Source organism: Schistocerca piceifrons, chromosome X (assembly GCF_021461385.2).
Source record: "Schistocerca piceifrons isolate TAMUIC-IGC-003096 chromosome X, iqSchPice1.1, whole genome shotgun sequence".
In the NCBI taxonomy this organism is placed as follows: domain Eukaryota; kingdom Metazoa; phylum Arthropoda; class Insecta; order Orthoptera; family Acrididae; genus Schistocerca; species Schistocerca piceifrons.
Genome location: NC_060149.1, coordinates 743,206,382 through 743,232,070, shown reverse-complemented (window position 1 = coordinate 743,232,070; position 25,689 = coordinate 743,206,382). Strand labels below are relative to the sequence as shown.

The 25,689-nt window shown below is 43.1% G+C and overlaps 1 protein-coding gene across 1 annotated transcript in view; it reads right to left on the bottom strand.

Annotated features, from left to right (window-relative positions):
* Positions 1 to 25,689, bottom strand: part of LOC124723068 (protein obstructor-E-like) — a 50,268-nt gene that overhangs the window by 7,117 nt on the left and 17,462 nt on the right. Inside the window, exons 3-4 of the mRNA XM_047248244.1 lie at positions 12,412 to 12,615; positions 4,398 to 4,611 (exon numbers count right to left, since the gene is read on the bottom strand). Coding sequence (XP_047104200.1) covers positions 4,398 to 4,611; positions 12,412 to 12,615 — 418 coding nt within the window. The remainder of the gene's footprint in view (positions 1 to 4,397; positions 4,612 to 12,411; positions 12,616 to 25,689) is intronic.

Here is a 25,689-nt window from a genome sequence, read left to right as displayed (position 1 = left end):
CGATGTCATCTTTCAGTAGTATAATTTTCCGTGTCTCGGAGCCAGAACTGTGCTACAGTGATTTGAGGAGCATTATAGTGAACTCACGTTGGTATCTATACGAGCAAATTCGCCTCATGTAGATCCTGTGGAATCTATCTGGGACGCTATCGGGCGCAATCACCGCGTACTCAAATCCGCACCGGCCGGAGTGGCCGAGCGGTTCTAGGCGCTTCAGTCTGGAACCGCGCGACCGCTACGGTCGCAGGTTCGAATCGTGCCTCGGGCATGGATGTGTGTGATGTCCTTAGGTTAGTTACGTTTAAGTAGTTCTAAGTTCTAGGGGACGGATGACTCAGGTGTTAAGTCCCATAGTGCTCAGAGCCATTTGAACCATTTGAACCCAAATCAGCGGTTCGTTATTTACGTGAACTACACGACCAGCACGCAGACGTCTAATGCCACACATCTCCGCAAACCTACCAACAAACTGTCGGATCCTTGATACACAGAATCAGGGATGTATTTCCTTCCAATGACGGACAAATCAGCTATTAAGCAGATGGTCATAATGTTTTGGCTCATCAGTGTATGTCCATTTGCAGTTACTTTGTTCGGAATCACCAATATTGTCACCCCTCCAAGCATGTACCTTTCCTCCTGACCCACCCTGTAGAGAGGATTTTAGTGCACAAAGTTTTGATAAAAAGCGCATGTCCGGAAATTTACTATTTGGACATAAATTATGTTTCAGAATTGGATCACTGCCAAATCTTCCGCTTCACCGTACGCACTGGGAAGAGGGTGCAGTCATCAGTCCCTGAAGTATGTGCCCTCTGTTTATACTCACTACTTCAGCGTTCTGCTCAATTTTATTTAATCGTATGGCTAGCGCCCCACGTCGGGCAGGCCGTTCGCCGTGTGCCGGTCTTTCAATTTGACGCCACCTCGGCGACCTGGCGTCAATGTGGATGATAGATAGAACGATGATGTGGACAGCACAACACCCAGTCCCTGGGCGGACAAAATTCCCTGACCCAGCCGGAAATGGAACCCGGGCCAAGAGGATTGACAATCCGTCACGCTGACCATTCAGCTACCGGGGGCGGACTCTGCTCATTCATCGGACCGTCACTGAGCAGTAACAACGCCAAAAACAGTACAGCATGGTGCAATACACGTTTGAAGAGTACGGTGAGATGTTGCTAATTTACGGTGAAGCTGGATGTAATGGTAGAGCTGTACAACGCGTGTATCGAGAATGTTTTCCGAATCGTCTCGGTCTGCCACATTTTCTTCCGCTTACAACAAAGGCTGCGAGAAACTGGTACGTTCGCAGCTAGGAGGCTCGACTGAGGTACTCCACGATCGCGCCCCACTCTCAACTTTGACGAGGACGTCATTCGTCACGAATACTAGAAACAATGCCCATGCCGTGGACGTCAGAGCACATTGTCTCCAGGGTGTGCGTACCGTGAAGCGGGAGATCTGAAAGTGATCCGATCTTCAAACTTCTTTTACATCCGAGTGGTACAATTCCGAACATGGGTTCATAGTGAAAAGATTTTCTACTAAGTCCATTCTACGACCCGTAGAAGCCTGTCATATGAATTACGAAACAACCATACACAATCTAATTTCAAGGGTGCTCATACTTCAACTATAAGTTGATATACCATCACAGAACGTTGTGCCTTTCCTGTAGTGCACAACAAAGTGATGGAATATCATTTTTGTTCTCTACTATAGCACAAAACGGTCCATGACGCGAAACTTACGACATCTGTTAATAAAACATTTATTTGTTAAACGAAAATAGAACTTAGTAATATTTTAATGTGATCAAAATAGTTACTGAGATCAGAAAAAGAATAAGGGAGACAACTCGAGTTTAACACAAACTACGCGTAGTCTGCTGGTACGAAAATAGTTACAGTGTTATTTCTTAACCACTGTGCCTGCAGAGGCACAGGGACAATGTTTCTTTTACTATCAGAATTCGAAAAATTACCGTGGATTAGAAGTATACGAAATGACCTAACGATAATAAGTTGCCATGAAAGGTGCAGTAACAATAAAAACGTTTGTAGTTCTTTCAGTCAACGACTTGTGCATGGTAGAAAACATAGTCTCGCATGATCATGTGTACGTGAAGTGAATTATGGAAGTATGGGCAGGAGGTATTGCTGTGTAATTTAACATTACTCGATATCAAGTGTCAAAATTATAGCAGAGATATCTCCCCGAAGGCATTACTTCTTATCACTAATATCACAGTTGAAAACAAATTCAGATTAAGAATCATCACGTCCCAGCGCAACAGTAATTAAATACGCGATGAATCAAGATTTACGTTGGTAAGGGTTCCCTCAAGCAATGTGCTCTAGGGATCATCAAAAGACTGCAGTGTGTGCTTTGCGGATGGTTTGAATGCTCTACTGTAACTGAACCAAGCATTCAGTGCAGTTTTCTGCTAGATGATCATCTACTCGCCTTTATACACTTCGTGCCCTCAGTTAACGTGACATGCTCCAGAATGACAAGGCGTCTTTTCGCTAGGTTGTAGTAGTGAAACCCCTGTATGACCATTTTAATTCCGATTTTCTGCGTTTTCTCTACATCACTTAAACTCGGTCTCGATCCATTTCCCTCCCCATCCTACTACAATCGGAAAATATGCTCCGTCTCTAACGACCTTGATATAAAAGAGCTGTTAAATTCCAATGCACTTTCCTCTTCTCCTTACCCAGCACATGAAAAATGTTCAGAGCCTTATCAACAATTTCAGTGAGTGATTTGGTCACCTAAAACCATCTAAGTTTGATTTAATTTGAGTTCATTTTAACAGGGAAGCTAAAACAGCTTAGGTCTAACCCACCACTGCCTGCACCGAAACTAAGTTTATTGTGCAGTATGTCTCCCTGTATATCTAGTAAAGCCAACCAATGCCCTTAAATAGTGCAAGGAGTCCCTCTACCAGTTTTTTGTTAGACACAATTTCTTCAGGTCTATTTGTCCCGAAGAATCTGTATCTTTTACTCTCCAATGCCATGCATTAGAAGATTACGTGTGATGCAGTTTCTTCACTCTCATCACAGAGCCTACATTTAGGTTCCTCATCCGTGTTTTTTGAAGTTCCCACGGCCGGTCATCAGTCTAGTCCTGAGTTTGATCTCTTTCCTGTTCGATCCCAGGATTACAGAGCTTCTTTTAAAACATGGCTTGGGCATCATTACCTTACCATGTTTTTGTTTATGGACCTTGGTCCAATATCCTGCGTACTGTTTCCTAAGCCAGTTCCGTAGTTCTAATTTGATCATAGCCTTGGTGATTGTCAGTACAGGTTCCGGTCCAATAAATGGAGTTGTTGGTTGGTTGGTTGGTTGGTTTGGGGAAGGAGACCAGACAGCGTGGTCATCGGTCTCATCGGATTAGGGAAGGATGGGGAAGGAAGTCGGCCGTGCCCTTTCAGAGGAACCATCCCGGCATTTGCCTGGAGTGATTTAGGGAAATCACGGAAAACCCAAATCAGGATGGCCGGACGCGGGATTGAACCGTCGTCCTTCCGAATGCGAGTCCAGTGTCTAACCACTGCGCCACCTCGCTCGGTAAATGGAGTTGTTACCCCCATCCTTGTCAATCTGTCGTGTTCATTGCCACAAGTCCCTGAGTGGCCAGGGAGCCACACTAGGTTTACCCTATTGCTTCCCCCTAGCTCCACCAGAGCCCTGTGGCATTCTGCAACAATCTTAGATCTTTTTGCAGGAGCTGCCAATGATTTCAGGGCTGCCTGGTTGTCTGAATAGATGAAGATGCTATTGTCCTTGTAGCACCTACCCATATTCTCCTCCACACATGCCCTGATTGCAGTAATTTCAGCTTGGAATACAGAGGCCAGTTTTCCTAGAGAGATGATGCCCTCCAGTCTCGGCTGAACCTCGTACACCCCTGCCCCAAGGCCTTGGTCTATTTTCGACCCATCAGTGAACCAAACAATGTCTCCCCTACGGTGTCGAACTGTTTTTTCCCACTGCTCTCTGCTTCCAATTATTATATTTTAAGGCTTGTTGAAGCAGTTGGGAGCTATTATATAGTCGGTAGGCATTTCCGCAGCCATTCCTATATTTACTTCACTCATTATGTTAGTGTGTGATTCTGGATATCCGAATGAGACCCCTAGTCGTTTCTTTTGGACACAAGAAAGTATTTAACTCCTCCTCTAAATCACACACTTCACTAAGCAAGGAGCTGTAGGAGGTTATCAGAGTCTATCTTTATATCTGCCAGAGACTTCCTTCGAGCATTGAATTCCGGGTCACATTGAGCTACAGTACTTCTAGCGGATATTAGGTAGAAACGACGTGACTTTCAGCACTTGGGAGAAAGCCACTGCAGGAAGCAGATTTGTAGCTACTGACCATCCAGGCACGTTGTCGGGCTGGTCGCATTTCTGGTCCTCGTCATTGTAGACCTCTCCGACAGAGCAGCCCAGCTCTCGCGGGTCGACGCCGTTGAGGCAGACGTAGAACTTCTGGCAGTCCGTGGGATGCGCGTACTTGGGGTGGGCCACCGCCTGCCCGTTGCCGTCAGCCTGCGCCTCCTTGGGGCACGTGAAGCCGTCCTTCAGCTTCTCTGTAACAAAACGTGCGCATTAACGCACTGCTGGACTTTCATCAATATACACTAAACCGTCACCACTGTGATGTGAAAATACTTCTAGTGTAAAACACTAGCGCAGTTAAACAACGTATGGAACAGTTTAAAAGAGAATGTTTGAGTGAGAATCAATTGTAATAGGAGTGAAGTAATGTGCGGGGTGTCCATAAATTATCTTCGCAAAATTAGACATTTATAGCTTTAGAACTATACTAGATAACAACAACTGGCTTTCAACGTGTGACAAGATAAATCACAAAGCTTTTTTTAATTTTCCAGATCTTCAGAACTGACGGAAAATGTGGACATCACAGTAAATCTCATTATGTCATCGGGCTCATAGAGACGAAATCCGATACTCAAGTGTAACAAATATTTCGTGAACGGTATGGAAGGGGATAGCACCGTCCCATCGAACTATTCGGGCTTGGCATACGTAATTCATGAAAACAGTAAGTGTTCTATACAAACAGGGGCAGGTCGTCCGTCTGTTTCAGACGCCAACGTGAACGAAATGAAGGTACATCTGCTTCAGGCATTAAAGCCGAGGGACAAACCTCAACTTGAATTGTTTGCCGTGGGTAAGGTAGCCAAGACAGACCCAAACGATGACTTTTGGAAAAGATATTTCCGATGACTCAACTTCTCATATATTCGACAAAATGGACGGTTATAATGTTCGCATCAGTTCAGAATATCTTCATATTACACATGAAATGTCGGTGTGTGGACTCATGCAGAACTGTATCATTGGTCCATTATTTTTCAGCTAGTCTACCGACAACATCGATGTTTATCTGCACATATTACGTGAGTCTGTGTACCACAACTGGAAAACATTAACCGGCAGTCTTATTCCAGCGGGATGGGGCACAACCTCATTGGTCCACAATGTTTGCCAGTTTCTGGATGAAAATTGTCCGAATAGGTGGATCGGAAGAGATAGTCCACTTCGGTGGTCACCGCGATCACCTGATCTCACACAGCTAAACTTTATCGTGTGGGATTTCGTAGAGGATCAGGTGCACCGAACCAAAGCTACAGACCTACATGAATTGAAGACACACATTCGCAATTTATATGAACATGCCACCGTGTTCCTACAGCGTGCATAAATATCGACTGGACATTGTCCGGGCCACTATGTGTGCACGAAGTTGTAAGGTGTCAGGCGAATCCAACACCTTCCATGAAAACCCTGACATGATAGCAAATCCGGCAATATGTCACATCGTTCCGAATAAATCCTGACATTAAATTAACCAAAGTAATAGGATCAACGAGAGAGCAAATGGAATACCACAGACTAACACAAGAACGCCTAAATGCATGTCATACCTTCCAACTGTGAAACAGACGCAGTTCCGAGGAGAGAAACGAGAACGGAAGCCGATAGCAGAGCTGTGTAAGCCATAAGGCCCTACAATAAGAGCGGGACAATGGGACACCCACATCGCCGGCCGATCGCCGGGAGGTCTATCTCCCAGCCCATGTTAAAAGATAGAGCCCTCCAGAAGAACAGTATAGATCTTACGATAACACTAAAAGGGCCACACTAGCTGCAAGTTTTAGCATGAGAGTATACGCGTCTCTGTTACGTATCAAACATTAAAAACATTGCCCCACCACGAAAAATATAACGTTTCTCATTGGATAGACAGAATTTTTGTAGGCGGAGCTTAAGGTTAACATTGAGACACTGATTGGTCAGTTGAAAACACAGCCAGATACCTTTTTCTTAAACCAACTTTGGTAAACAGTAGTAAGGATAAGTTCGATAGAGTTGCTACCGAGACGGCGAGGTGTGGAGCTGCGTCGCCCGCCGCCCCTGACGCTGCCTAACCACCGACAAGGTAATAAATGCACGCGCTGTCTCATAAGAGCGCATAAGGCTTCACTCAGAACTGCAGAAGTCTCATCTGTTACATCCCCTTTTTACGTAATACTAGTGTCGATCGTCAATTAAACTTCATGGTATTCACATTTGCTACTTGATGTTAAAATCTGAAACGCGATGATTTTTCTGTTATATAATTATTGAGAAGCTACATCAGCCACTGTAATTTACGACAAGTTAAATAAGTAATTAAAGATAATTGAGGGTCACTGTAGACCATTTTTGATAGTTTTCTCTTTTATGAAACTTAATTTAAACCTAGATTATACATATGATATGGCATAGGTCATCCTTCGAACCATTATAGAACTTCGAAACCCGTTCAGGGAATATTCGTTCATATTTTTGATGAACGCAGTTTGTTTTTATCATCCTGTATTACAATATTTCCTTTTATCAATAGTACAATTTATAAACAATGTTTAGTGAGTAGAATAAAAATTCCAATGGTAAACTTAACTGCTTTTTCGACGTTATTTTACCAGCTAACTAAAAATAGGAAAGTCTTGAACCCCTTCCACTAAATTTAGTTAGTATTAAGATTCTTTTACAGATAGTGCAGTGGAGCTGACGCTGAAATCATTAAGTATTTGATTCTATCATCGCTAGTCTCACTGCACTCTTCTGAACTCTACATATCATGTGTGGTCTCCTTATCAGCAACAGATCCCAGGTTCAAACTAGTCAATTCCCTAAAAAACACGCTCAGAGCGTCGTTGCGCGGAATTGGTAGGGAGACACGACTTAGAACAAACAGACACCACGCAGAATGTTAGAAAGTGACCCATTTGGATGGGGAAAAGAAACTTTGAGTGCCAGCTTGTCACATGCAGAAAACCACTCGTTATACTTAGCACAATTTTAAAGTTATTGAAGTTTAAAGTTGTAAAGATAATTTATGGACACACTGTAAAATCTACCGAAAAGAAAAGAAAATACACATTAACAATGAAATCATAAACCCAGTTTGGAAGTTTTCGTATTTTGTTGAGTTGAACTTTTACGCAGAAGAGTAAAAATGTTCTCGCGGGGTTTTGGTAACGTACAGTCAGAGTGTTCTACAAGTGTCTATACATGGCCGTGACATACAGACTTTTAATGCAAAAATATTCAAATGTCGATGTTAACTGAACGAGAAATGGAAAAAATGCATACTGACAGTAGAAAAGAGAGCAAAAAAATATTGGACCAGTGAACGCTCTGGCATGGAATACTTCAATATGACTGTAATGATAATGAGATGAAAATAGGTGGCTGTGCGAGTAGACGTCAGATGATAAAGGGAGCTCTTTGGTCGACTCCAGGAAATAAGAAAATACTGAGACAATCTTATGGAGGGCGTGGAGGTGAGATTAAAAGACACATTGGAGCAACGTAAATACATATCACTGAAGGTTCTAATGAAAAAGGTCGAGAGTAGGTTTATGCAGCAAAAGATGCCTATTGGCTTATAATGACAGTAGGGCAAGGAGAAATGTTTTCGCTCTGACACAGACACAGAATTGATTTCGATGAAAATTTTTAATTTTTTTAAACTTATACATTTTTTACAATAACATAAATCAAGTGGTATCTTGATTTGAAGAAGAAAATTATTTTTACTTTTTACTCTTCTGCTCTGTGCGTTTCTTTCAAATGGGTAAACTGGAATATCGTTCCACCATAAAATTCTATGTTTTGTAGGTCTGTCGCCAACAGAACTTATTCAAAGTCACTGAAGGATTATAAGGTGTCTGATACTTTATTATCAACAGTTAATAAGTTGAAAGGTAGTTGTAAGTTCAAACACGTTTCATTATAATAGAAATTTATGGTATTGACGTTTGGCGGCTTTGAGCAGACGCTAAACACGATAGAGTTTCGTACTATTATGGACCAATTTATGCTCATTTCTGTCCCTTTGTTTGTTAATCCCCCTTCTTAGAGTTTCTTCCTCGAAGTTTCTTTCTGTTTGAAAAACTGGAAAATCCCCGACTTACCGGATGGACGGGTCAAATTGTGCCAGACTTGTGAATGGGTGTGTTTATTTTGGTGAGTGACATGACGTGAAGTGATGTAGGCTTCCACCAGTTTGCAGTCAGCTGATGATGTCGTTGGCGGAAATACTCTCCTCTGGGAATAGTAACTGAAATGGGGGTGTGTATAGGGCCTCCCGTCGAGTAAACCAGTCACCTGGTGCAAGTCTTTTTAGTTGACGTCATTTCGGCGACTTGCATGTCGATTAAGATGAAATGATGATGACAACACAACACCTCGTCCCTGAACGGCGAAAATCTCCGACCCGGCCGGGAACCGAACTCGGGCATCTCGCTTGGCATCCTGCCGCGCTGACCATTCAGCTGTGGAAGCGAAGTTCTGTGAGTAGTTAGACGAGCAGACGCAGCCATCGTCAAGTGGGGCCGACACCATGCAATAGGAACATCAGGTTTCCATCCAGTTTCAGCTATGTAATCCGAAAACTAAACATAGATACGAGAGGTTCCATTTTTATTGCCGCGATATAGCTCTCCGATTACCTAGTGGTGCTTATAATTTTTGTAGGAAAAAGTCGTTGCATACGTGGGGGGATGACTCGATGACTCACTTCAGTTCGTTGACAAATATTTTGACCGATACGTGAGACGATTAAGTGCAACTCCATGTTCATGGAATGAACGCTGTAAGTTGTTTCTGTTCCAATTATATACGAGAGATTTGCTCAAATTCAAATTTAATGTTATTCAAATCGACAGAAAAGGATTATTTCAAACCGCCTGGAGCGAAAAAGGTCAGTCAGGTTAATATCATTCTACATTCATCATTTATAGTGCGTCTGTTACGCATATGACTATCATTACATGTCTTACAAGTTTTAATGAAGGGAGATAAAATGAAAAATTATATTTGAATAAGATCCGAGCCTGAATTTACTGTGAAATTTGGTGTGAGTGTTCTGGGTTCACATTGGCAATTATATTCAAGTAACACCCAACAAGTCAGAGAATTTTTACAGTTTGTGATACTGCAAGGACAGTGTTTCATGGGATATTGTGATTAATAATTCTTTTCTTATGCGCTTGTATCATACCTGCTATCATATGACAAGAGTAAAATAATGTAATATGTGCTCTGCCTGTCAAAACTGTGGAAATAGCACTTTGTACTGTACTCTTTTGTCTCACATTGCCCTTGCACTTTCGATTTAGGTACATAAAACCTGGTGAAGTTTTGAAGTAAGGCATGCCCCACGTGTTCAGTGATATTTTCCTACTAAGATTAAACATTCCACTAGCTAATCGGAAAACTAAATAATGGAATGAGAAGTAAATCTGTCGTAAACAGCAGATATATCTATACCCCACTAATTACATAGCTAAAACTAGATGGAAAAGCTTACTAAATTTCCTGCTGCATGCTGCCGATCGCACTCGACGATGGCTCCATCAATCCGCCTAATTGCTCCCAAAAGGGCCTTTCCACCAAGGACACAGAAAGTGGTAAAACTAGAGGAAGTGCGCATGACATCACATCATGTGACACATCAAAACAATAATCTGAATTCACAAAATTGACTTGGGCTGTCCCGTCCTTTTTGTAAGTCTGAGATGTTCCGTATTTCCAAAGAGAATGCTTACTTGTCGAAAGAAACTGTAATAGTAACAGAAGGATGTGGAGCGAAAATGAAAGAGACTGAATACGCATGCCGTGTTCTATGCGCACATCGCTCATTGCTACGTTTGTCTTCTGCTCCAAGTAGACAGACAATGTTCTATATTTCTGTTATGATAAATTGTGGAATTAACAACCACTTTTCAAACTATGGTGCTGGATTCAAACACGAAAGTGAGGCTGCAGAAGATGATCCATGGGAAGGACATCAGGAAACTACCACAAAAGATGTAAACACAGAAAAGTACACAATTTGAGGTATTTGATGGTCGAAATTGTATGATACGCTATATTTTACCTGAAGAGTCAATTATAAAAAGTGGTTATTGAAGATTAGAACCGCATTTCAGAACTCTTCACAATGATCTAGACACTGTCAAGTGACTGTAAAAAATGTTTTCATTGGGATAATGTATTATGTAATTATATGTGTGGAAACAGCAAGTCAAGAAGGTTTTATTCCAGTGATCTCCAGTAATATGGCTGCAAAACTAACGGAGCAGACATTTTGCGTGATTCAAGCAGCAATTGTAAGAGGACATCGGTTTCATTTTCTGCAGGATGACACTCCACTGCACTTCCACAAGGATGATCGTGAGTTCTTGGATACTGAGCTACGACGACGATGGAATGGACGTCCGTCAGCTGGCAATCTCTAGTTGCTGGCGTGGTCCTGTGATTTTTACTTCTGGGATTACATTAAAGACACTGTTTTCACAGCTCCCCTTCCCAACAACATCGCTGTCTTATAAGGACGTCTCAGGGCAGCTGTGACTAACATCGATGCGCACGCTTTAGGGCTTGTAGACCTAAACAGGTCATTAGATTAGATTAGAATAGATTAGATTTAATTTTAGTTCGACAGACGGAAAAATGAGGTGATTTCCGTGGATGCTGCGCATGTCAGAAAGTATAACATAAATAACATAGAACTCACGTCTCTTATCCTTTGTCAGCAGCACATTGTCGAGATAGGTGAATATGTTACAGTAAACTGGAACTTCTAATATGTACAGATTTAATACACTGTCAGAATGAAACATAGTTATACACTTTAATAAATTTATCATACACAAAGTACCTGATCTTGACTGTAGTGACCAAGTGCTGTTAAAATTGAAATCTAACAGATATTTTTACTTAAGCTGGTCTAACAGTCCCTATTAAGATACCACCACCACCACCACGACCACCACCATCAACATCCGACGGCACAACATTGCAAATCTCCTATTGTACTTTTAATCTTTAAACTAAGGTGGCCAGACCTCAATTCACGCTTTGTCCTCAATTCCTTTATTTTTCCCCTCAGTTTCTTAAATATCCCAAAATAATTGAAATAGGAAGTACGTGCTAAATACTTTAAAATCTTGAACTCAATATAGAAGTACTACCAAATTTGGCATCAATTATTTATTTTATTTAATTGCAAGAATATGGACTAATAAAGGCGTGGAACTATTTCCTGGAGAGAATGAATTTTTCCTTGAATTTAGAAATTAAACTATATTGATGGAACATATGCCGAAGCATCAAACTACGCCATCTGGTGGTGTTTTTTCGTTTCTGTTTTAGATGAAATACTTTTCGAATGAGGAATAAATCTGATCTTTTTCAGTATCCACTTTCACCAAAGTAAGTAATTACTCATTAAGTAACTGTTCCGTATATTTTTGTGACCAATTCGGTGTTTTAATTTTTCCTCTTTTTCATATTTTTCTCCTCATTTGCTCAGATTTTTCACTTTCCAATTCCAAATTAATTTTTCTGCCCTTTGCGGCCCCTAAAATGTTGCCGCCCTACATCTACATCTACATTATACTCCGCAAGCCACCTAATGGTGGGTGGCGGAGGGTACAATTGTACCATTAACTGAGCCCTCCAACCCTGTTCCGCTCGCGGATAGCGCGTGGGAAGAATGATTGTCGGTAAGCATCAGTATTGGCTGTAATTTCTCGATTTTTCTCCTCGTGGCTATTACGCGAGACGTATGTGGTGGTAAGTAATATGTTGTCCGACTCTTCACGGAAAGCGTTCTCCCGAAATTTCAGTAGTAAATCTCTCCGTTGTGCACAGCGCCATAGGCGGCTCCTTAGTCTTGCCTAATGGTAGAAACGGGCCTGTACTTGGATGATTTGTTGGACATTACCACAGCCGACTTGGTTCTCCTCCCTTCTCTGTGAAGCATGCCGTGTGCCTTGGGAAATGAGCGTTGTGTCAGTAGGACTCACTCTCAGAAGCGCCACAGCCCGTTCTGCCGGCGGTGTCTGGCCACACGCAGATGCCCTGGTATTCGTCGAAGTGCAGGCCCGGCGTGCACGCGATCTCTGTGTACTCGCCCTCGATGCAGTTGTAGAACACGTTGCAGATGGACGGGTCCGGGTGCGCGAAGAAGCCGTTCCTCCTCGGGCAGTTTGCGTTCGACTTGGGCGGTTCTGGAACGTAATACGGCTTACATTAGCCTCAGTTACATCACATTAAATTTTCTTATCTTACCTTGCGCTAGATACTTGGGACGTAAAAATGAAAAGAATAGCCACGTCTTGCAGGAGCGAGTTTAAAGCCCCTGAAGGGTTTGATAAACAGCAGGATAACGTGCACAAAAGACTCCCTTCCAGACAGGTGCTAGAAATGTAACTGATTTCCATTTCACAAGTACATTGCAGAGCGTAAAGCAGCATAAATTACCAATTCTGAATCATATTACATCTGTGTTTAACTAATGACCAGTCCTAACTTCGCATGTATAGCTGGACGACTTACCTGACGTAGTGCCGAGAACTTATACACACAAACCTTCCTCGTGAATCAATCTAGCTATCAGTGGAAACCATATCCACTCCCCTACTGCCGGCCGAAGTGGCCGAGCGGTTGTAGGCGCTGCAGTCTGGAACTGCGCGACCGCTACGGTCGCAGGTTCGAATCCTGCCTCGGGCATGGATGTGTGTGATGTCCTTAGTTAGGTTTAAGTAGTTCTAAGTTCTAGGGGACTGATGACCACAGATGTTAAGTCCCATAGTGCTCAGAGCCATTTGAACCATTTGAACCTGTTACGTTTTACGGACCTCTTTGTACAACACGTGTTTCCATCTTCGCAGCCGGCCGGTGTGGCCGTGCGGTTCTAGGCGCTTCAGTCTGGAACCGCGTGACCGCTACAGTCACAGGTTCGAATCCTGCCTCGGGCATGGATGTGTGTGATGTCCTTAGGTTAGTTAGGTTTAAGTAGTTCTAAGTTCTAGGGGACTGATGACCATAGATGTTAAGTCCCATAGTGCTCAGAGCCATTTGAACCATTTACTCCCCTACTGTAGTTTCTGCGAGCCTTCACAAACAGACAGTAAAACGCGGATGGATATACAAATGTAATACTCGACAATAATTCGTCTGTGATGTTGAGATGCGTATCAGCTCCTCCACAAAGTCTAGAGAGTTCTGTTGCGTCGCCGCCACTAGAACTGTCAGTCAGATTCTTGTGTTCAAACATTTTTCATGCCTCAGTCTTGACAATTGTTCGTCTGAAGAAACGAGTGTTTTGAATTCTCTTTCTCGTTTCCACGGCACAATATGTCTGTAAAATCTAGCAAAAATTCTTTGATTCCTTGAATATATGACAGAATATTTAGTAATTTTGTTTTATTTATAGCATTAATTGGCTTTGACAATGATGTGATGCTGCCTCCTTTGCTTCTTGAACATTGCTGCTAGATATACGACGTATTTTCCCAATTGTGCGTTCAGTCTTTTCATAGCTGATTATCAATTTTTTTGTCATTTGTACGTTTCGACTTGAAGAGTGTCTTCAAGTTGTAGTCAGCTTATGGACATGTCTTTGTCGTGAAGCATACATTTTGGCAAGCCTTTAATAGGACCAAATAAAAAATTTGATGTTTATGGTTTCCAGAATCTGTTTTCGCTTTCTTCACATATACTGAACGATGAAAAACAATAAAGCACCCAGAAGTGGAAGGAGAAACGAAATGGAAATTTCACTGGTCGAGAGAATATGTGGTGTTGTTTGAGTGAATGCAAAAATCGAGTAAATTTACAAATAACTTGGTAGTATGAGCCCAATTATCAGCAAGACGTTGACCTCCTCTGGCCAGGATGCAGCTAGACTGCTGATAGACTCCAACGAATGGTGCGAGATGACACAGAATGTTATAGAGAGTATATTACTTGTTCTCTGATGGCAGGCGCAGATGTGAAAGAGCTATAATGTGTTTGGTGCGTAGTACAGCGATCCTTCCCTGTGGCGGTCAGACATGGTCAATCGGTTCCTTGACGCGAGTATGTCTGCCCTCGCGATCCCATACAATCCAACATCAGGCCGCTGTCACATCCAAATGTCCCACAAATCTGGATATTTGACGATTCGAACAGCGGCCAAGTGGAGGCCGATAATGAGGCCATTTTCTAACTCTGTCACGCGCTTTTAAAATTGTCTCACACGAATAAGCGGCACCTCCAAGAATCTTCACAGTGGTCACTCAAGATCTGACGCTGTTCACGCCCATTATATACCCCAACAAGCATGGTAACAAAACTAAACACGAGAAACGTAACTGTACTTTGGTGGTTGGTCTAGCTGTCACAGAGCACAGCAACTCTAATGATCTACATACCCATCGAAAGTGCATTGAAATCAATACGATGTCTTTCGGGTACTTGACTTTTTTTGACAAATAGCATAAAACCTCAAATTGACCAGAATTTTGTAAGAAATACTACCAAACACGGCCGACTCCCACACCACAGGCTCTGCGTTTATGTTTGTATGGGAAATATTGAGGTGTTGTTGTTGTTGTGGTCTTCAGTCCTGAGACTGGTTTGATGCAGCTCTCCATGCTACTCTATCCTGTCCAAGCTTTTTCATCTCCCAGTACCTACTGCAACCTACATCCTTCTGAATCTGCTTGGTGTATTCATCTCTTGGTCTCCCTCTACGATTTTTACCCTCCACGCTGCCCTCCAATACTAAATTGGTGATCCCTTGATGCCTCAGAACATGTCCTACCAACCGATCCCTTCTTCTGGTCAAGTTGTGCCACGAACTTCTCTTCTCCCCAATCCTATTCAATACTTCCTCATTAGTTATGTGATCTACCCATCTAATCTTCAGCATTCTTCTGTAGCACCACATTTCGAAAGCTTCTATTCTCTTCTTGTCCAAACTATTTATCGTCCATGTTTCACTTCCATACATGGCTACACTAATTGAGGTAAGAAAGAAAAAAAAATTCTTAGTCTGGCAGATGCTGTCCGTGAAGTGCGTTATTAAAAGTTCTGTAGAATACCCGTCTACAACTGTTTTAACCTCTTCATTGCAACCAAAATATTTTATAACAGCAAATTTCTAAGAGAAGTCAAAGAATGTCAAACCTGATGAACAGGAAACTGTCCCCACAACTCATTTTCAAATAGCGTCAGTTTTTCCGTTGCCAAAACACTATTCTAGGTAGTTGCAGTGTCATAAAATATGAAACTTTGGCTTAGAACCGAAGCCACTCCTCGTGTATTCGTCGTGTCCTGTTTTATCCTTGCATTCCAAAAACATTTGCCATCAGGTGTCCGGTAGAGAAAGTGAACTTCATCTTTTTTGGTGTCGAATCGTAGGTCTCCGCAAACTATTTTGATTGCAGTTTCTTTTCTGTTGTGAGATGATGGATTCATCTCCCGTTCACATTAACAATGGACACAAAAAATTTCGTTTAATTCTCCTTAAATGCTGCAAAACGTAGCAGGGATAATTTTTTTCGCATTTTTCTCATTTTTTCGTCATAAAACCAAACAGGGACCAAACTTTCACTAAACTTTCCCATAGTTAATCCTCCATTTCATATGCGTGCCTATGGCGTCAGCGTCTGTCGACCAGTACAATATTGGCTGGCTGGTTGGCTGGTTGGTTGACTGGGATTTAAGGGACTAAACAGCAACGTCATTAGTCCCTCAGTCAAGAGACACTTCATCTGGAGGTATTGATGTTAATCGAATTATGAAAGTATGCAAGAGAGGTAAAATCTGTACACTGAAAGCAATACTAATGCCAGAGCTAAGAAACTATTTAAAGAGAAGTGAAAGTACATGAGTCTGATCAGCTCTTATGTCAGAGAGGACATGAGGAGTCTCCCGAGGCTTATCTGTGACGAGAGAAACCCTGTCAACCCTATTAAAGGCAAAGATAATTACAGAGTAAAGAATGCCCTCTATTCAGAAGATTCGGAATAGTAAAAGTGAGAAGGCTAAAAACGCAGTGGATGTCAGTTGAAATGGTAATAATAAAGTGAGGTGAGAGAAATGATTAGATCAGTAGGTGAGTGGGGCAAGGTGAATGTCCCCTGAGGCTCTGCATTCGATGGAGGCAATTCCTCCCATAGCAATCCCACACATAGTTCATCAAAGTGCTACATCTAGAAAGAAAAAAAAAAGCTTGTGGCAGAGAAAAAGGGCAAACTGTGCCTAAATGCAACTGAAACAGAGTAAAAGAGGGACGATCAAATAAGCAACGTAGTTAGCAGGTAGAGTCGAGGGGCCCCCAGGCCCAGCATGCTGGAGGAGACACACCAACCCCAACTGCCCCGCCCCACCCCGATAATAAAGGGAAACATGGGAAACTCAGGGGGGGGGGGGGGGGGGTCGATGCCCCTTGCATCCAAAAGAATCTAAAAAGTTGGATGTTTAGGAAATTGTCCGATGGTGACTGCGTAAGTGCGTAAGTGCGTAAGCTTAATTAGGTCAGCAGGAAGGGTGGTCATTTCAGCAACTGACACAGACAGGTAGTAGCGCACAAGGTGAGTTTGCGTGGAGTGGCTGACCACAGCCACCACTAATCAGTCGCTTGTGCACCAGGCATACGTACGTCCGAAACGTTAGCACTTTAGGATTCGCACTATTGGGAGTGGGAAATACGGCTTCACATTGTGGTGTCACCGCCAGACACCACACTTGCTAGGTGGTAGCCTTTAAATCGGCCGCGGTCCGCTAGTATACGTCGGACCCGCGTCTCGCCACTATCAGTCATTGCAGACCGAGCGCCGCCACACGGCAGGTCTAGAGAGACGTCCTAGCACTCTCCCTAGTGGTACAGCCGACTTTGCTAGCGATGGTTCACTGACAAATTACGCTCTCATTTGCCGAGACGATAGTTAGCATAGCTTTCAGCTACGTCATTTGCTACGACCTAGCAAGGCGCCATTATCAATTGCTATTTATCTTGTGATGCATGTACCGTCAGACCGATGTTCACCAATTATGGATTAAAGTTAAGTATTCCAGAAGCTACGTACCTTTTTTGCTAGTCTCAATTCCTTGTCATTTTCCAGACCTCACGCCAGCCTGCGTGAGCTTAAACGCGCGCCTTTCGGCTTCCTCCTAGTGGATTGGCTGTCTTGCCAGTCGACAACACACATCACTGCGGTAAATCGTGAATTTGGGACCGAATTCCCCTTGAAAAAAACGAGAATGATTACTCCAATGTCAACCTTGTTGTCTGGCGGTCCTCGACGTACGCGACGCACGAAATGGCTCTTATGCTTGTGCAAATAATTGCGTAATTCTTCACTCGACTGCAGCATTAAGTCCTGGTGAAAAATGATACCCTGTACCATGTCTACAACCTTATGGGGTGTTACAGTAACAGCTGCATCACCAAGTTGTTTCAAGAGAGTAACGCGCGAGATGCACCATTTTAATTGAGATGTGACCAATTCGTAATTTATTAAGCGAACAGATTTTGCTGAACACATTTTAAATGTTCTCCACAAAGAAAGAAAGTAACTCATATTGCCCAGAGTGCAAACCAGGAACTGATGGGAAGTTTCTGCTAGCCGCTCTGTTTTGCTTTCCTCTCGTGACGTGGGCATGTAGAGAAAATTACCATGGTCATAGCGATCAACACTGAATTTCAGTGTGTCTGTTGAGAACACCTGGGCCTCGCAGCTACCAGTTGATAACTTTGGTCGTTTCATTACGCAAAACAGTCGCCATGACGCCACCTACTCAGAACGAGGGCTCCCTGTGCGCCAGCAATTACCACCTGGCTTGATGGCTATCACTACCCTGAGACCCAGTGCCCCGAAACGGACGGGCATCTACTCCTCGACGTGCGTAAGGAGGTAACACCTCGGGAATCAATAGTGCGTTCCCCACCATATAGGTACCCGACACCCCCTCGTCACCCGCTCCCCCACCCCACAAACGCTGGCTACCATGTTGGGTGTTGGGGGACGCACCCCTCATGGCCCACACTTCTGAAAAAAATTTGAAAAAGTCGAGGTGAAGCCCAGGTATGGGAACTGAAATTAAGTTAATCGAAGTAGATGGTGTAAAATAATGAAACAAAGTGGGAAAAGGCTTCATAGACATCATTATGAGCAAGCTAGTTAGAAAGATGGGTTCTACCCTAGAGATAAATTCGAGAAGGAAATTAGTGAGAGAGCTTTAAAAAGCCTTAAAGGACATAATTATTCAGCAAATGGAGTTGACACTTGGCTTATGTTATTGCGCAACATAGTGAAACCTAAATTTCATTCATATCAGGTGTCACTACGAGTAATTTCTTCGTTGTCCAATATGTGCAATGAAATGTGACTCCTGCTTCGTGTTACAACATCTCGCACTAGCGAACGGTTGAGGTTTCTGTTCACATATCACGTGCATCCACTGTTTAACTACAGCACTAGCCCGACGTCTATAGTATGAGGAAGACAACAAACCTTCAAATCGCACTTAAACATTCCACATAAATGCTTGTCTTCTGAACGCAACTAATATTTATCTCGCTAAGCACAGCTAGTACACTGAAGAGGAATTTTATGCCTTTGATCCTGGCCTATTTTCGTGGGCTTTGGGCAGTATTTGAGTGATTGTGCGTGTGTGTATCTTCCTAACCCTGAAGTGTGACAGTGATTAAAGAAGGAGTTACTACGGAAGTGTCCCTCATTCAATTGCACGTAAGTGTAGACCTTAACTAACGACTTCTAGAATGTTATTGGATATATCTGTCATACCCCTACTCTTGCTTGCTGTTTGCAAAGCACTGATATGTCATAGCGCTATCCTTGAAAAAAAAAAAAAAAAAAAAAAAAAAAAAAAGTGAATAAGTTATGCAAACTGGCGAGGTGACGTTTTAATGACAATAAAACACTTGAGGCTCAAGTAACGATGATCATTGTAGTAAACTTATCATCATTTGTAACTGTTACTGGAAGGCGAATTTTCGTAGAGCCCTAACACACCAAATCATGAACAAAACATCTTACTGCCTGAAAGGAAATTGCCTAAGATTATACTTGTACATAAGGGTGGTGTACTCTCAGAGATTCCACACAAGACCTCCACAGCTGCAAAGAAAACTACATGTTTGTTAAGGCAGATAACAATAAAATATTTTGTTTACCTTTTTGATGCCTCAAGACGAGTACCAGTGCATCCAAATAGGTAGGTACTTAACAAATATCCAGACTACCCCAGTTGCAGTGTGACTTGATGCGGGTCGTGTATATGACTTCCACTGAGGTTCTCCTCTTATGAAATGAATCAGGAGACTGCTCCGTTTTGCAGAAATAGCTTAACATAATGAAAATCGCAACAGCTTCTTAATTACGAACTTTGCATCACCTTACTGAGGAGATTATACTGACTGTAATGTCAAGCGTACCAAACATTTGCTTTCGTCGTCGCGTAGCGAATTCGAAGCGAGCCACGTTATTACCAGTTGGCGAGTCGTAACACGCGGCGAGGAGAACGGATTGGAGGACGTAAAAAGCGCCGACATGCTCCATCACTTGGCGAACGCTTTCTCTTTCCTTCCTCCGCTGCAGGTCGCGTCTGGCGGCAAAAATGAAGCGCCGCGGCTACTGCGCCGTCTACTGGCTTCTTCCCGCTACCTGAATTTCTCGGCATGCCTGCTCACAAAAACGCTTCCGCCCACCCGCAGAGGTTCATTGTCGACTTTCTATGCGAGCTTATCTGGGAAGAAAGTAGATGCTTTTTGGTCCTGCCATTCAGAGTGAAACACTATAGAAAGTACGACACACCGTGTAATAAATTAAACAACTACATATCTCGCAGGAGCGACATCATATGTTTGATAGTACAGAAGAACTGATTTTCAAAACGTAGAGGTTTGGTATTAAAAGGTCTATCACTGTTGTTGTAACAGTCATCCAGTTTCTAACTTTAAATGTAAAGTGCAGCGATACAGAAATCCACTACAGTTGCATAAGAGATCATGTCGCCTAAATGGCTCTAGGTCCTTAACTTCCCGATAAATAATCTCTAGCTGAGCTACGGCGTGTTGTCCCCTCTCTCGATCTGTTCCTCATGTTTTCAAGTAGATTTATTTTAAGAATTATTTTAAAGCTCACTTCCCTGATCCCGTAAAAGTAACATGTTTTACTTTCAGTGCCATCGCGAGAACTCACAACACAACAATGTATTTTCTCTTCGCACAGAAGACAAAACTTCCCTGTGTTTCGAACAATAAATTGTAAAGAGTGGATTCATAGACAGTCGAGCCGGATATCTAACTTTCTTACACTTTGGAGGATGCCTAAAAGTTGTACCTTATTGAAAAATTTTCTTCTCTTGAAGTTATCGAAAGAGCTTCCTCACTGTCTTCGTCGTTCCTCCTGAGACTACATCATGGATGAAATTTTTGTTACTAGAGCACTTTGTCGCAGTTTCAGTTACATGTGGCTGGAATGCTGTCTTTTTCGGTTCCAACTTCATACTTTTCTTACCTCGGCTATTTTTCGAGTGGGAGAATATTTTGGTATGTACGCCTCCCTCCCATGTCTCCTCTTTTCTCTCCCCGCCACTTTTCGAACCCATTGCTGGGACTATTCACCGCATTTCCTCTCGTTAGGAGTTTCCGTTGGTCGAATAGCATCGTTGCATCATTTAACGCACAGTCTTTGAAAGATGGCCAGTGACAGGCAGATAGCGAGCTGGTGAAATGTTGAGCCTTCTGTTGATCAAGGATAACAGTAACTTGTAACTCTAGGTTCGAGGACTCGAACTTCAATCGAAGACGACCAACGGCTGTCATTTCAGCTGCAGAACGTTAATTATTGTTTTGTATTCGTGGGAACAGTATTGCAGGCCCACCTCACCGACGGTCTGGTCATTCTCAAACATTTCAAGGACGATTCAGTCGAGTGCTGCGTAAAAAAGTCTTTTCGTGCTCGGTATATAACGAAAGCGGCCAGCTCCCTGTGTACTCCTTATCTTCCATCACAGTAGCGTTTGCAGTGAACATGTCAGTGTCCAATCTGGATCGTATATCAGTGGTAAACCATTCACTACACGGATATCTCCCGGTTTAGTTTCTATTTATATTTGGCGGCACGTCAGAAACTGGTATCAGTTACCTAATTTACATTAACTGGAAACCTTCTCGGGAGGCAGTGTCTGTGTGCGAGTTATTCTTAGATGGACTCATAGACATCCAAGTCTCACCACGTAGTACTACCCCTGCGTAAAGATGACATACATTATGCTTTCTGCCTACAGGATGATAAATCTTACAAGGCGAGGTCCCCAGCGATGGGAATGACTTTTTCAAACCATCTGTAAGATGATGTAGGTTAAGACCCCAGGTATCACTGCCTGCAGCCAGTCATTTGATAGGCTCTCGTTTGCAAGTAATCAATTTCAGGAATTCACTGAAAATTTTTTGTCGATTAATTACAAACGAGGGCCCAGGTTGTGATACCGTATAGATGGTTTCGAAAAGTAGATCCTACCGCTGGGTAGTTCTTCTTGTTAGCCATAGATGGTTCGTGTCGTTCACTAGTAGCTTCGACATCTAGCAGTTCAGCACATGAAGTAGCTAGATTAATCTCCAGGCTTGAAACTCCTGGAGCACGTTTTCGGAAGACGAGATGCTGCTCACAGTACTCCTCTGCACACATGCAGCAGTGACAGCAGCATTTCGAGAATACTAGCATCCACTGACTACGCATGTCATAGGCACCATCACATAATGATGTATGTGTTCCATTACTGCTCAAACTAACCACATTTCATAATGACATCATATGTGCCACACTAAACTGACACATAATGCTTTTCTTTTTAAAGAAAGTATCATGTATTCCTACGGGAGGTATTACTGGTCAAATATAGAAGAAAAATTTCTATAATGACGCCGAGAAGCGCCTACCTGATGAGTCACGGACCGATCTGTCCTCTCATTCCCATCTGTCTGTTGTTTGGAAGTAGCACTATAGGCAGCGCTGCGAATGGTTACACATCCTGACACATGTTTCACCCGTTCTTCGTAGTGAATCAAGCACTCTTTCAAATACACCTGGCTCCATTCGGATGGCGTCACATGTATGGTCACACGATCCCGTAATGTCTGCACACCGTCGGTGGGTTGGGCATACACCTATGCCTTTAAATGTCGCCGTAGTCATAAATCCAACGGATTCTAGTGCGCTGAATGGGGAGCTCATGCAACTTGACATCCTCAACCAATCCATCACCCATAAAACCTCGTGGTGAGGTACTGTCGCACCATCCGTTGTAAACGGGGTGGTGTCCCGTCGTGCATAACCCACAGTCGTCTATCTGCAAGGGTAACTTTCTCCAGTAGCACTGGTAATTCGTCGCACAGAAATCAGTGATACGCAGCACCTGTTAATCTATATGGTAAATTGTATGGCCCTATGAGTGTGTAATCGACAATTCCTGCACTTATATTGATGCTGAAGCGATCCTAATGCCTCACATCCACGATCGCTCAAGGATTTGAATCTGCCCACACATTTATATTGTGGTAATTTATATGACATCATTGTGAATCCTGCCTTAGCCAACGAGTACTATGTGGTGTCACCGCCAGACACCACACTTGCTAGGTGGTAGCCTTTAAATCGGCCGCGGACCGTAGTATTCGTCGGACCCGCATATCGCCACTATCAGTGATTGCAGACCGAGCGCCGCCACACGGCAGGTCTAGAGAGACTTCCTAGCACTCGCCCCAGTTGTACAACCGACTTTGCTAGCGATGGTTCACTGACAAATTACGCTCTCATTTGCCGAGACGATAGTTAGCATAGCCTTCAGCTACGTCATTTGCTACGACCTAGCAAAGTGCCATTACCAGTTACTATTGATGCCGTAAAACATGTACCGTCAAGAGCGATGTTCACCATTTATGGATTAAAGTTAAGTATTCCACAGCTACGTTCTTTTTTGCTAGTCTCATTTCCTTGACCTGTTCCAGACCTCACGCCAGCCTGCGTGAGCTAAAACGCGTGCCTTTCGGCTTCCTCTCATAGTGGGTTGGCTCTCTTGCCAATCCACAACATACTATACATTGCCCCTCACAAGTAATATGCTTATAACTTAAGAGGTATTGGTTTCTGGACAAATAAGTATAGGAACTTTTGTTCTAGTTTTAACTAATACTACCCCCAGTAAGAATAAGTGACACCTTTACTATCTGTAACTTATGCTCATTTCAAATCTGCTGTGAGTTGGAAGAAACATACTGAATTTGGGTCTGAGTTTTCACGTTTTACTGTTACGTCCATGTTATAAACGTAGATTAACTTGTGTTGCGTTCTATTCTTAATGTTTTTGAATTTGTCTTAAATTTGAAATTTTTTCCTCTTCCCCTCGCAGTGTAGCAGCGCCCTCACGCTGAGGACAACATAGTGTCGAGCTAGCAAGAGCTCTCGCCCAGTTTGTGACCTCACCTGAAGGAGTCGGCATAGTAGTATAGGACCAACGTCACAGTTGCAGTTTCTGAGGAACTTGTTCATTTACATGTAGACCATTGTACTGCCAGAGAACAGTTCGTTAATCTGTGCATCGGGTGATACTTTAATAGTCTATAACAGTTGTAAACTATCAAGCAATCCTTTACCAAAGATCTGTGTCAAAACACCGACTTATCGAGCAATCAAAGAACCCACAGTTGTGGCCAGACCATTATAGTTTCGGTTGGTCACAACTGTTTTAACTAGTATATGTTCATGAGACAGCAAAAAGCAATTTCCAGTATGCTCATCGCCCTAAATCTCATATGCATCCTGACTTTAACAAAGTGCATCACTTCGTATGTGAAACGAAGCAAGATGGCGCAATAATTAAGGCATGAATTCCAAATTCGGGGGCTCAAATTCCCGTTCTTCTATCGAGATTTACCTTTCCCTAAATCTCCTGATACTGCTGCCTCAGTGGTTCCTTTAAAACGTATATGGTCAGTCTACTAGTTCATCCTTATCCAGTTCCATCTCGTGCTCTATATGTAATGATCTCATAATCGTCTTTCTCTTCCTTCCGGTTATCAACACACGTGGCTACCATAGTGTTTCGCAAGCCGAATGTATCACGTTTCTTATACAGGGTGTTACAAAAAGGTACGGCCAAACTTTCAGGAAATATTCCTCACACACAAATAAAGAAAAGATGTTCTGTGGACATGTGTCCGGAAACGCTTAATTTCCATGTTAGAGCTCATTTTAGTTTCGTCAGTATGTACTGTTCCTCGATTCACCGCCAGTTGGCCCAATTGAAGGAAGGTAATGTCGACATCGGTGCTTGTGTTGACATGCGACTCATTGCTCTACAGTACTAGCATCAAGCACATCAGTACGTAGCATCAACAGGTTAGTGTTCATCACGAACGTGGTTTTGCAGTCAGTGTAATGTTTACAAATGCGTAGTTGGCAGATGCCCATTTGATGTATGGATTAGCTCGGGGCAATAGCCGTGGCGCGGTACGTTTGTATCGAGACAGATTTCCAGAACAAAGGTGTCCCGACAGGAAGACGTTCGAAGCAATTGATCGGCGTCTTAGGGAGCACGGAACATTCCAGCCTATGACTCGCGACTGGGGAAGACCTAAAACGACGAGGACACCTCCAATGGACGAGGCAATTCTTCGTGCAGTTGACGATAATCCTAATGTCAGCGTCAGAGAAGTTGCTGCAGTACAAGGTAACGTTGACCACGTCACTGTATGGAGAGTGCTACGGGAGAACCAGTTGTTTCCGTACCGTGTACAGCGTGTGCAGGCACTATCAGCAGCTGACTGGCCTCCACGGGTACACTTCTGCGAATGGTTCATCCGACAATGTGTCAATCCTCATCTCAGTGCAAATGTTCTCTTTACGGATGAGGCTTCACTCCAACGTGATCAAATAGCAAATTTTCACAATTAACATCTGTGGGCTGACGAGAATCCGCACGCAATTGTGCAATCACGTCATCGACACAGATTTTCTGTGAACGTTTGGGCAGGCATTGTTGGTGATGTCTTGATTGGGCCCCATGTTCTTCCACCTATGCTCAATGGAGCACGTTATCATGATTTCATATGGGATACTCTACCTGTGCTGCTAGAACATGTGCCTTTACAAGTACGACACAACATGTGGTTCGTGCACGATGGAGCTCCTGCACATTTCAGTCGAAGTGTTCGCACACTTCTCAACAACAGATTCGGTGACTTTCATTTATGGGGGCATTTGAAAGCTCTTGTCTACGCAACCCCG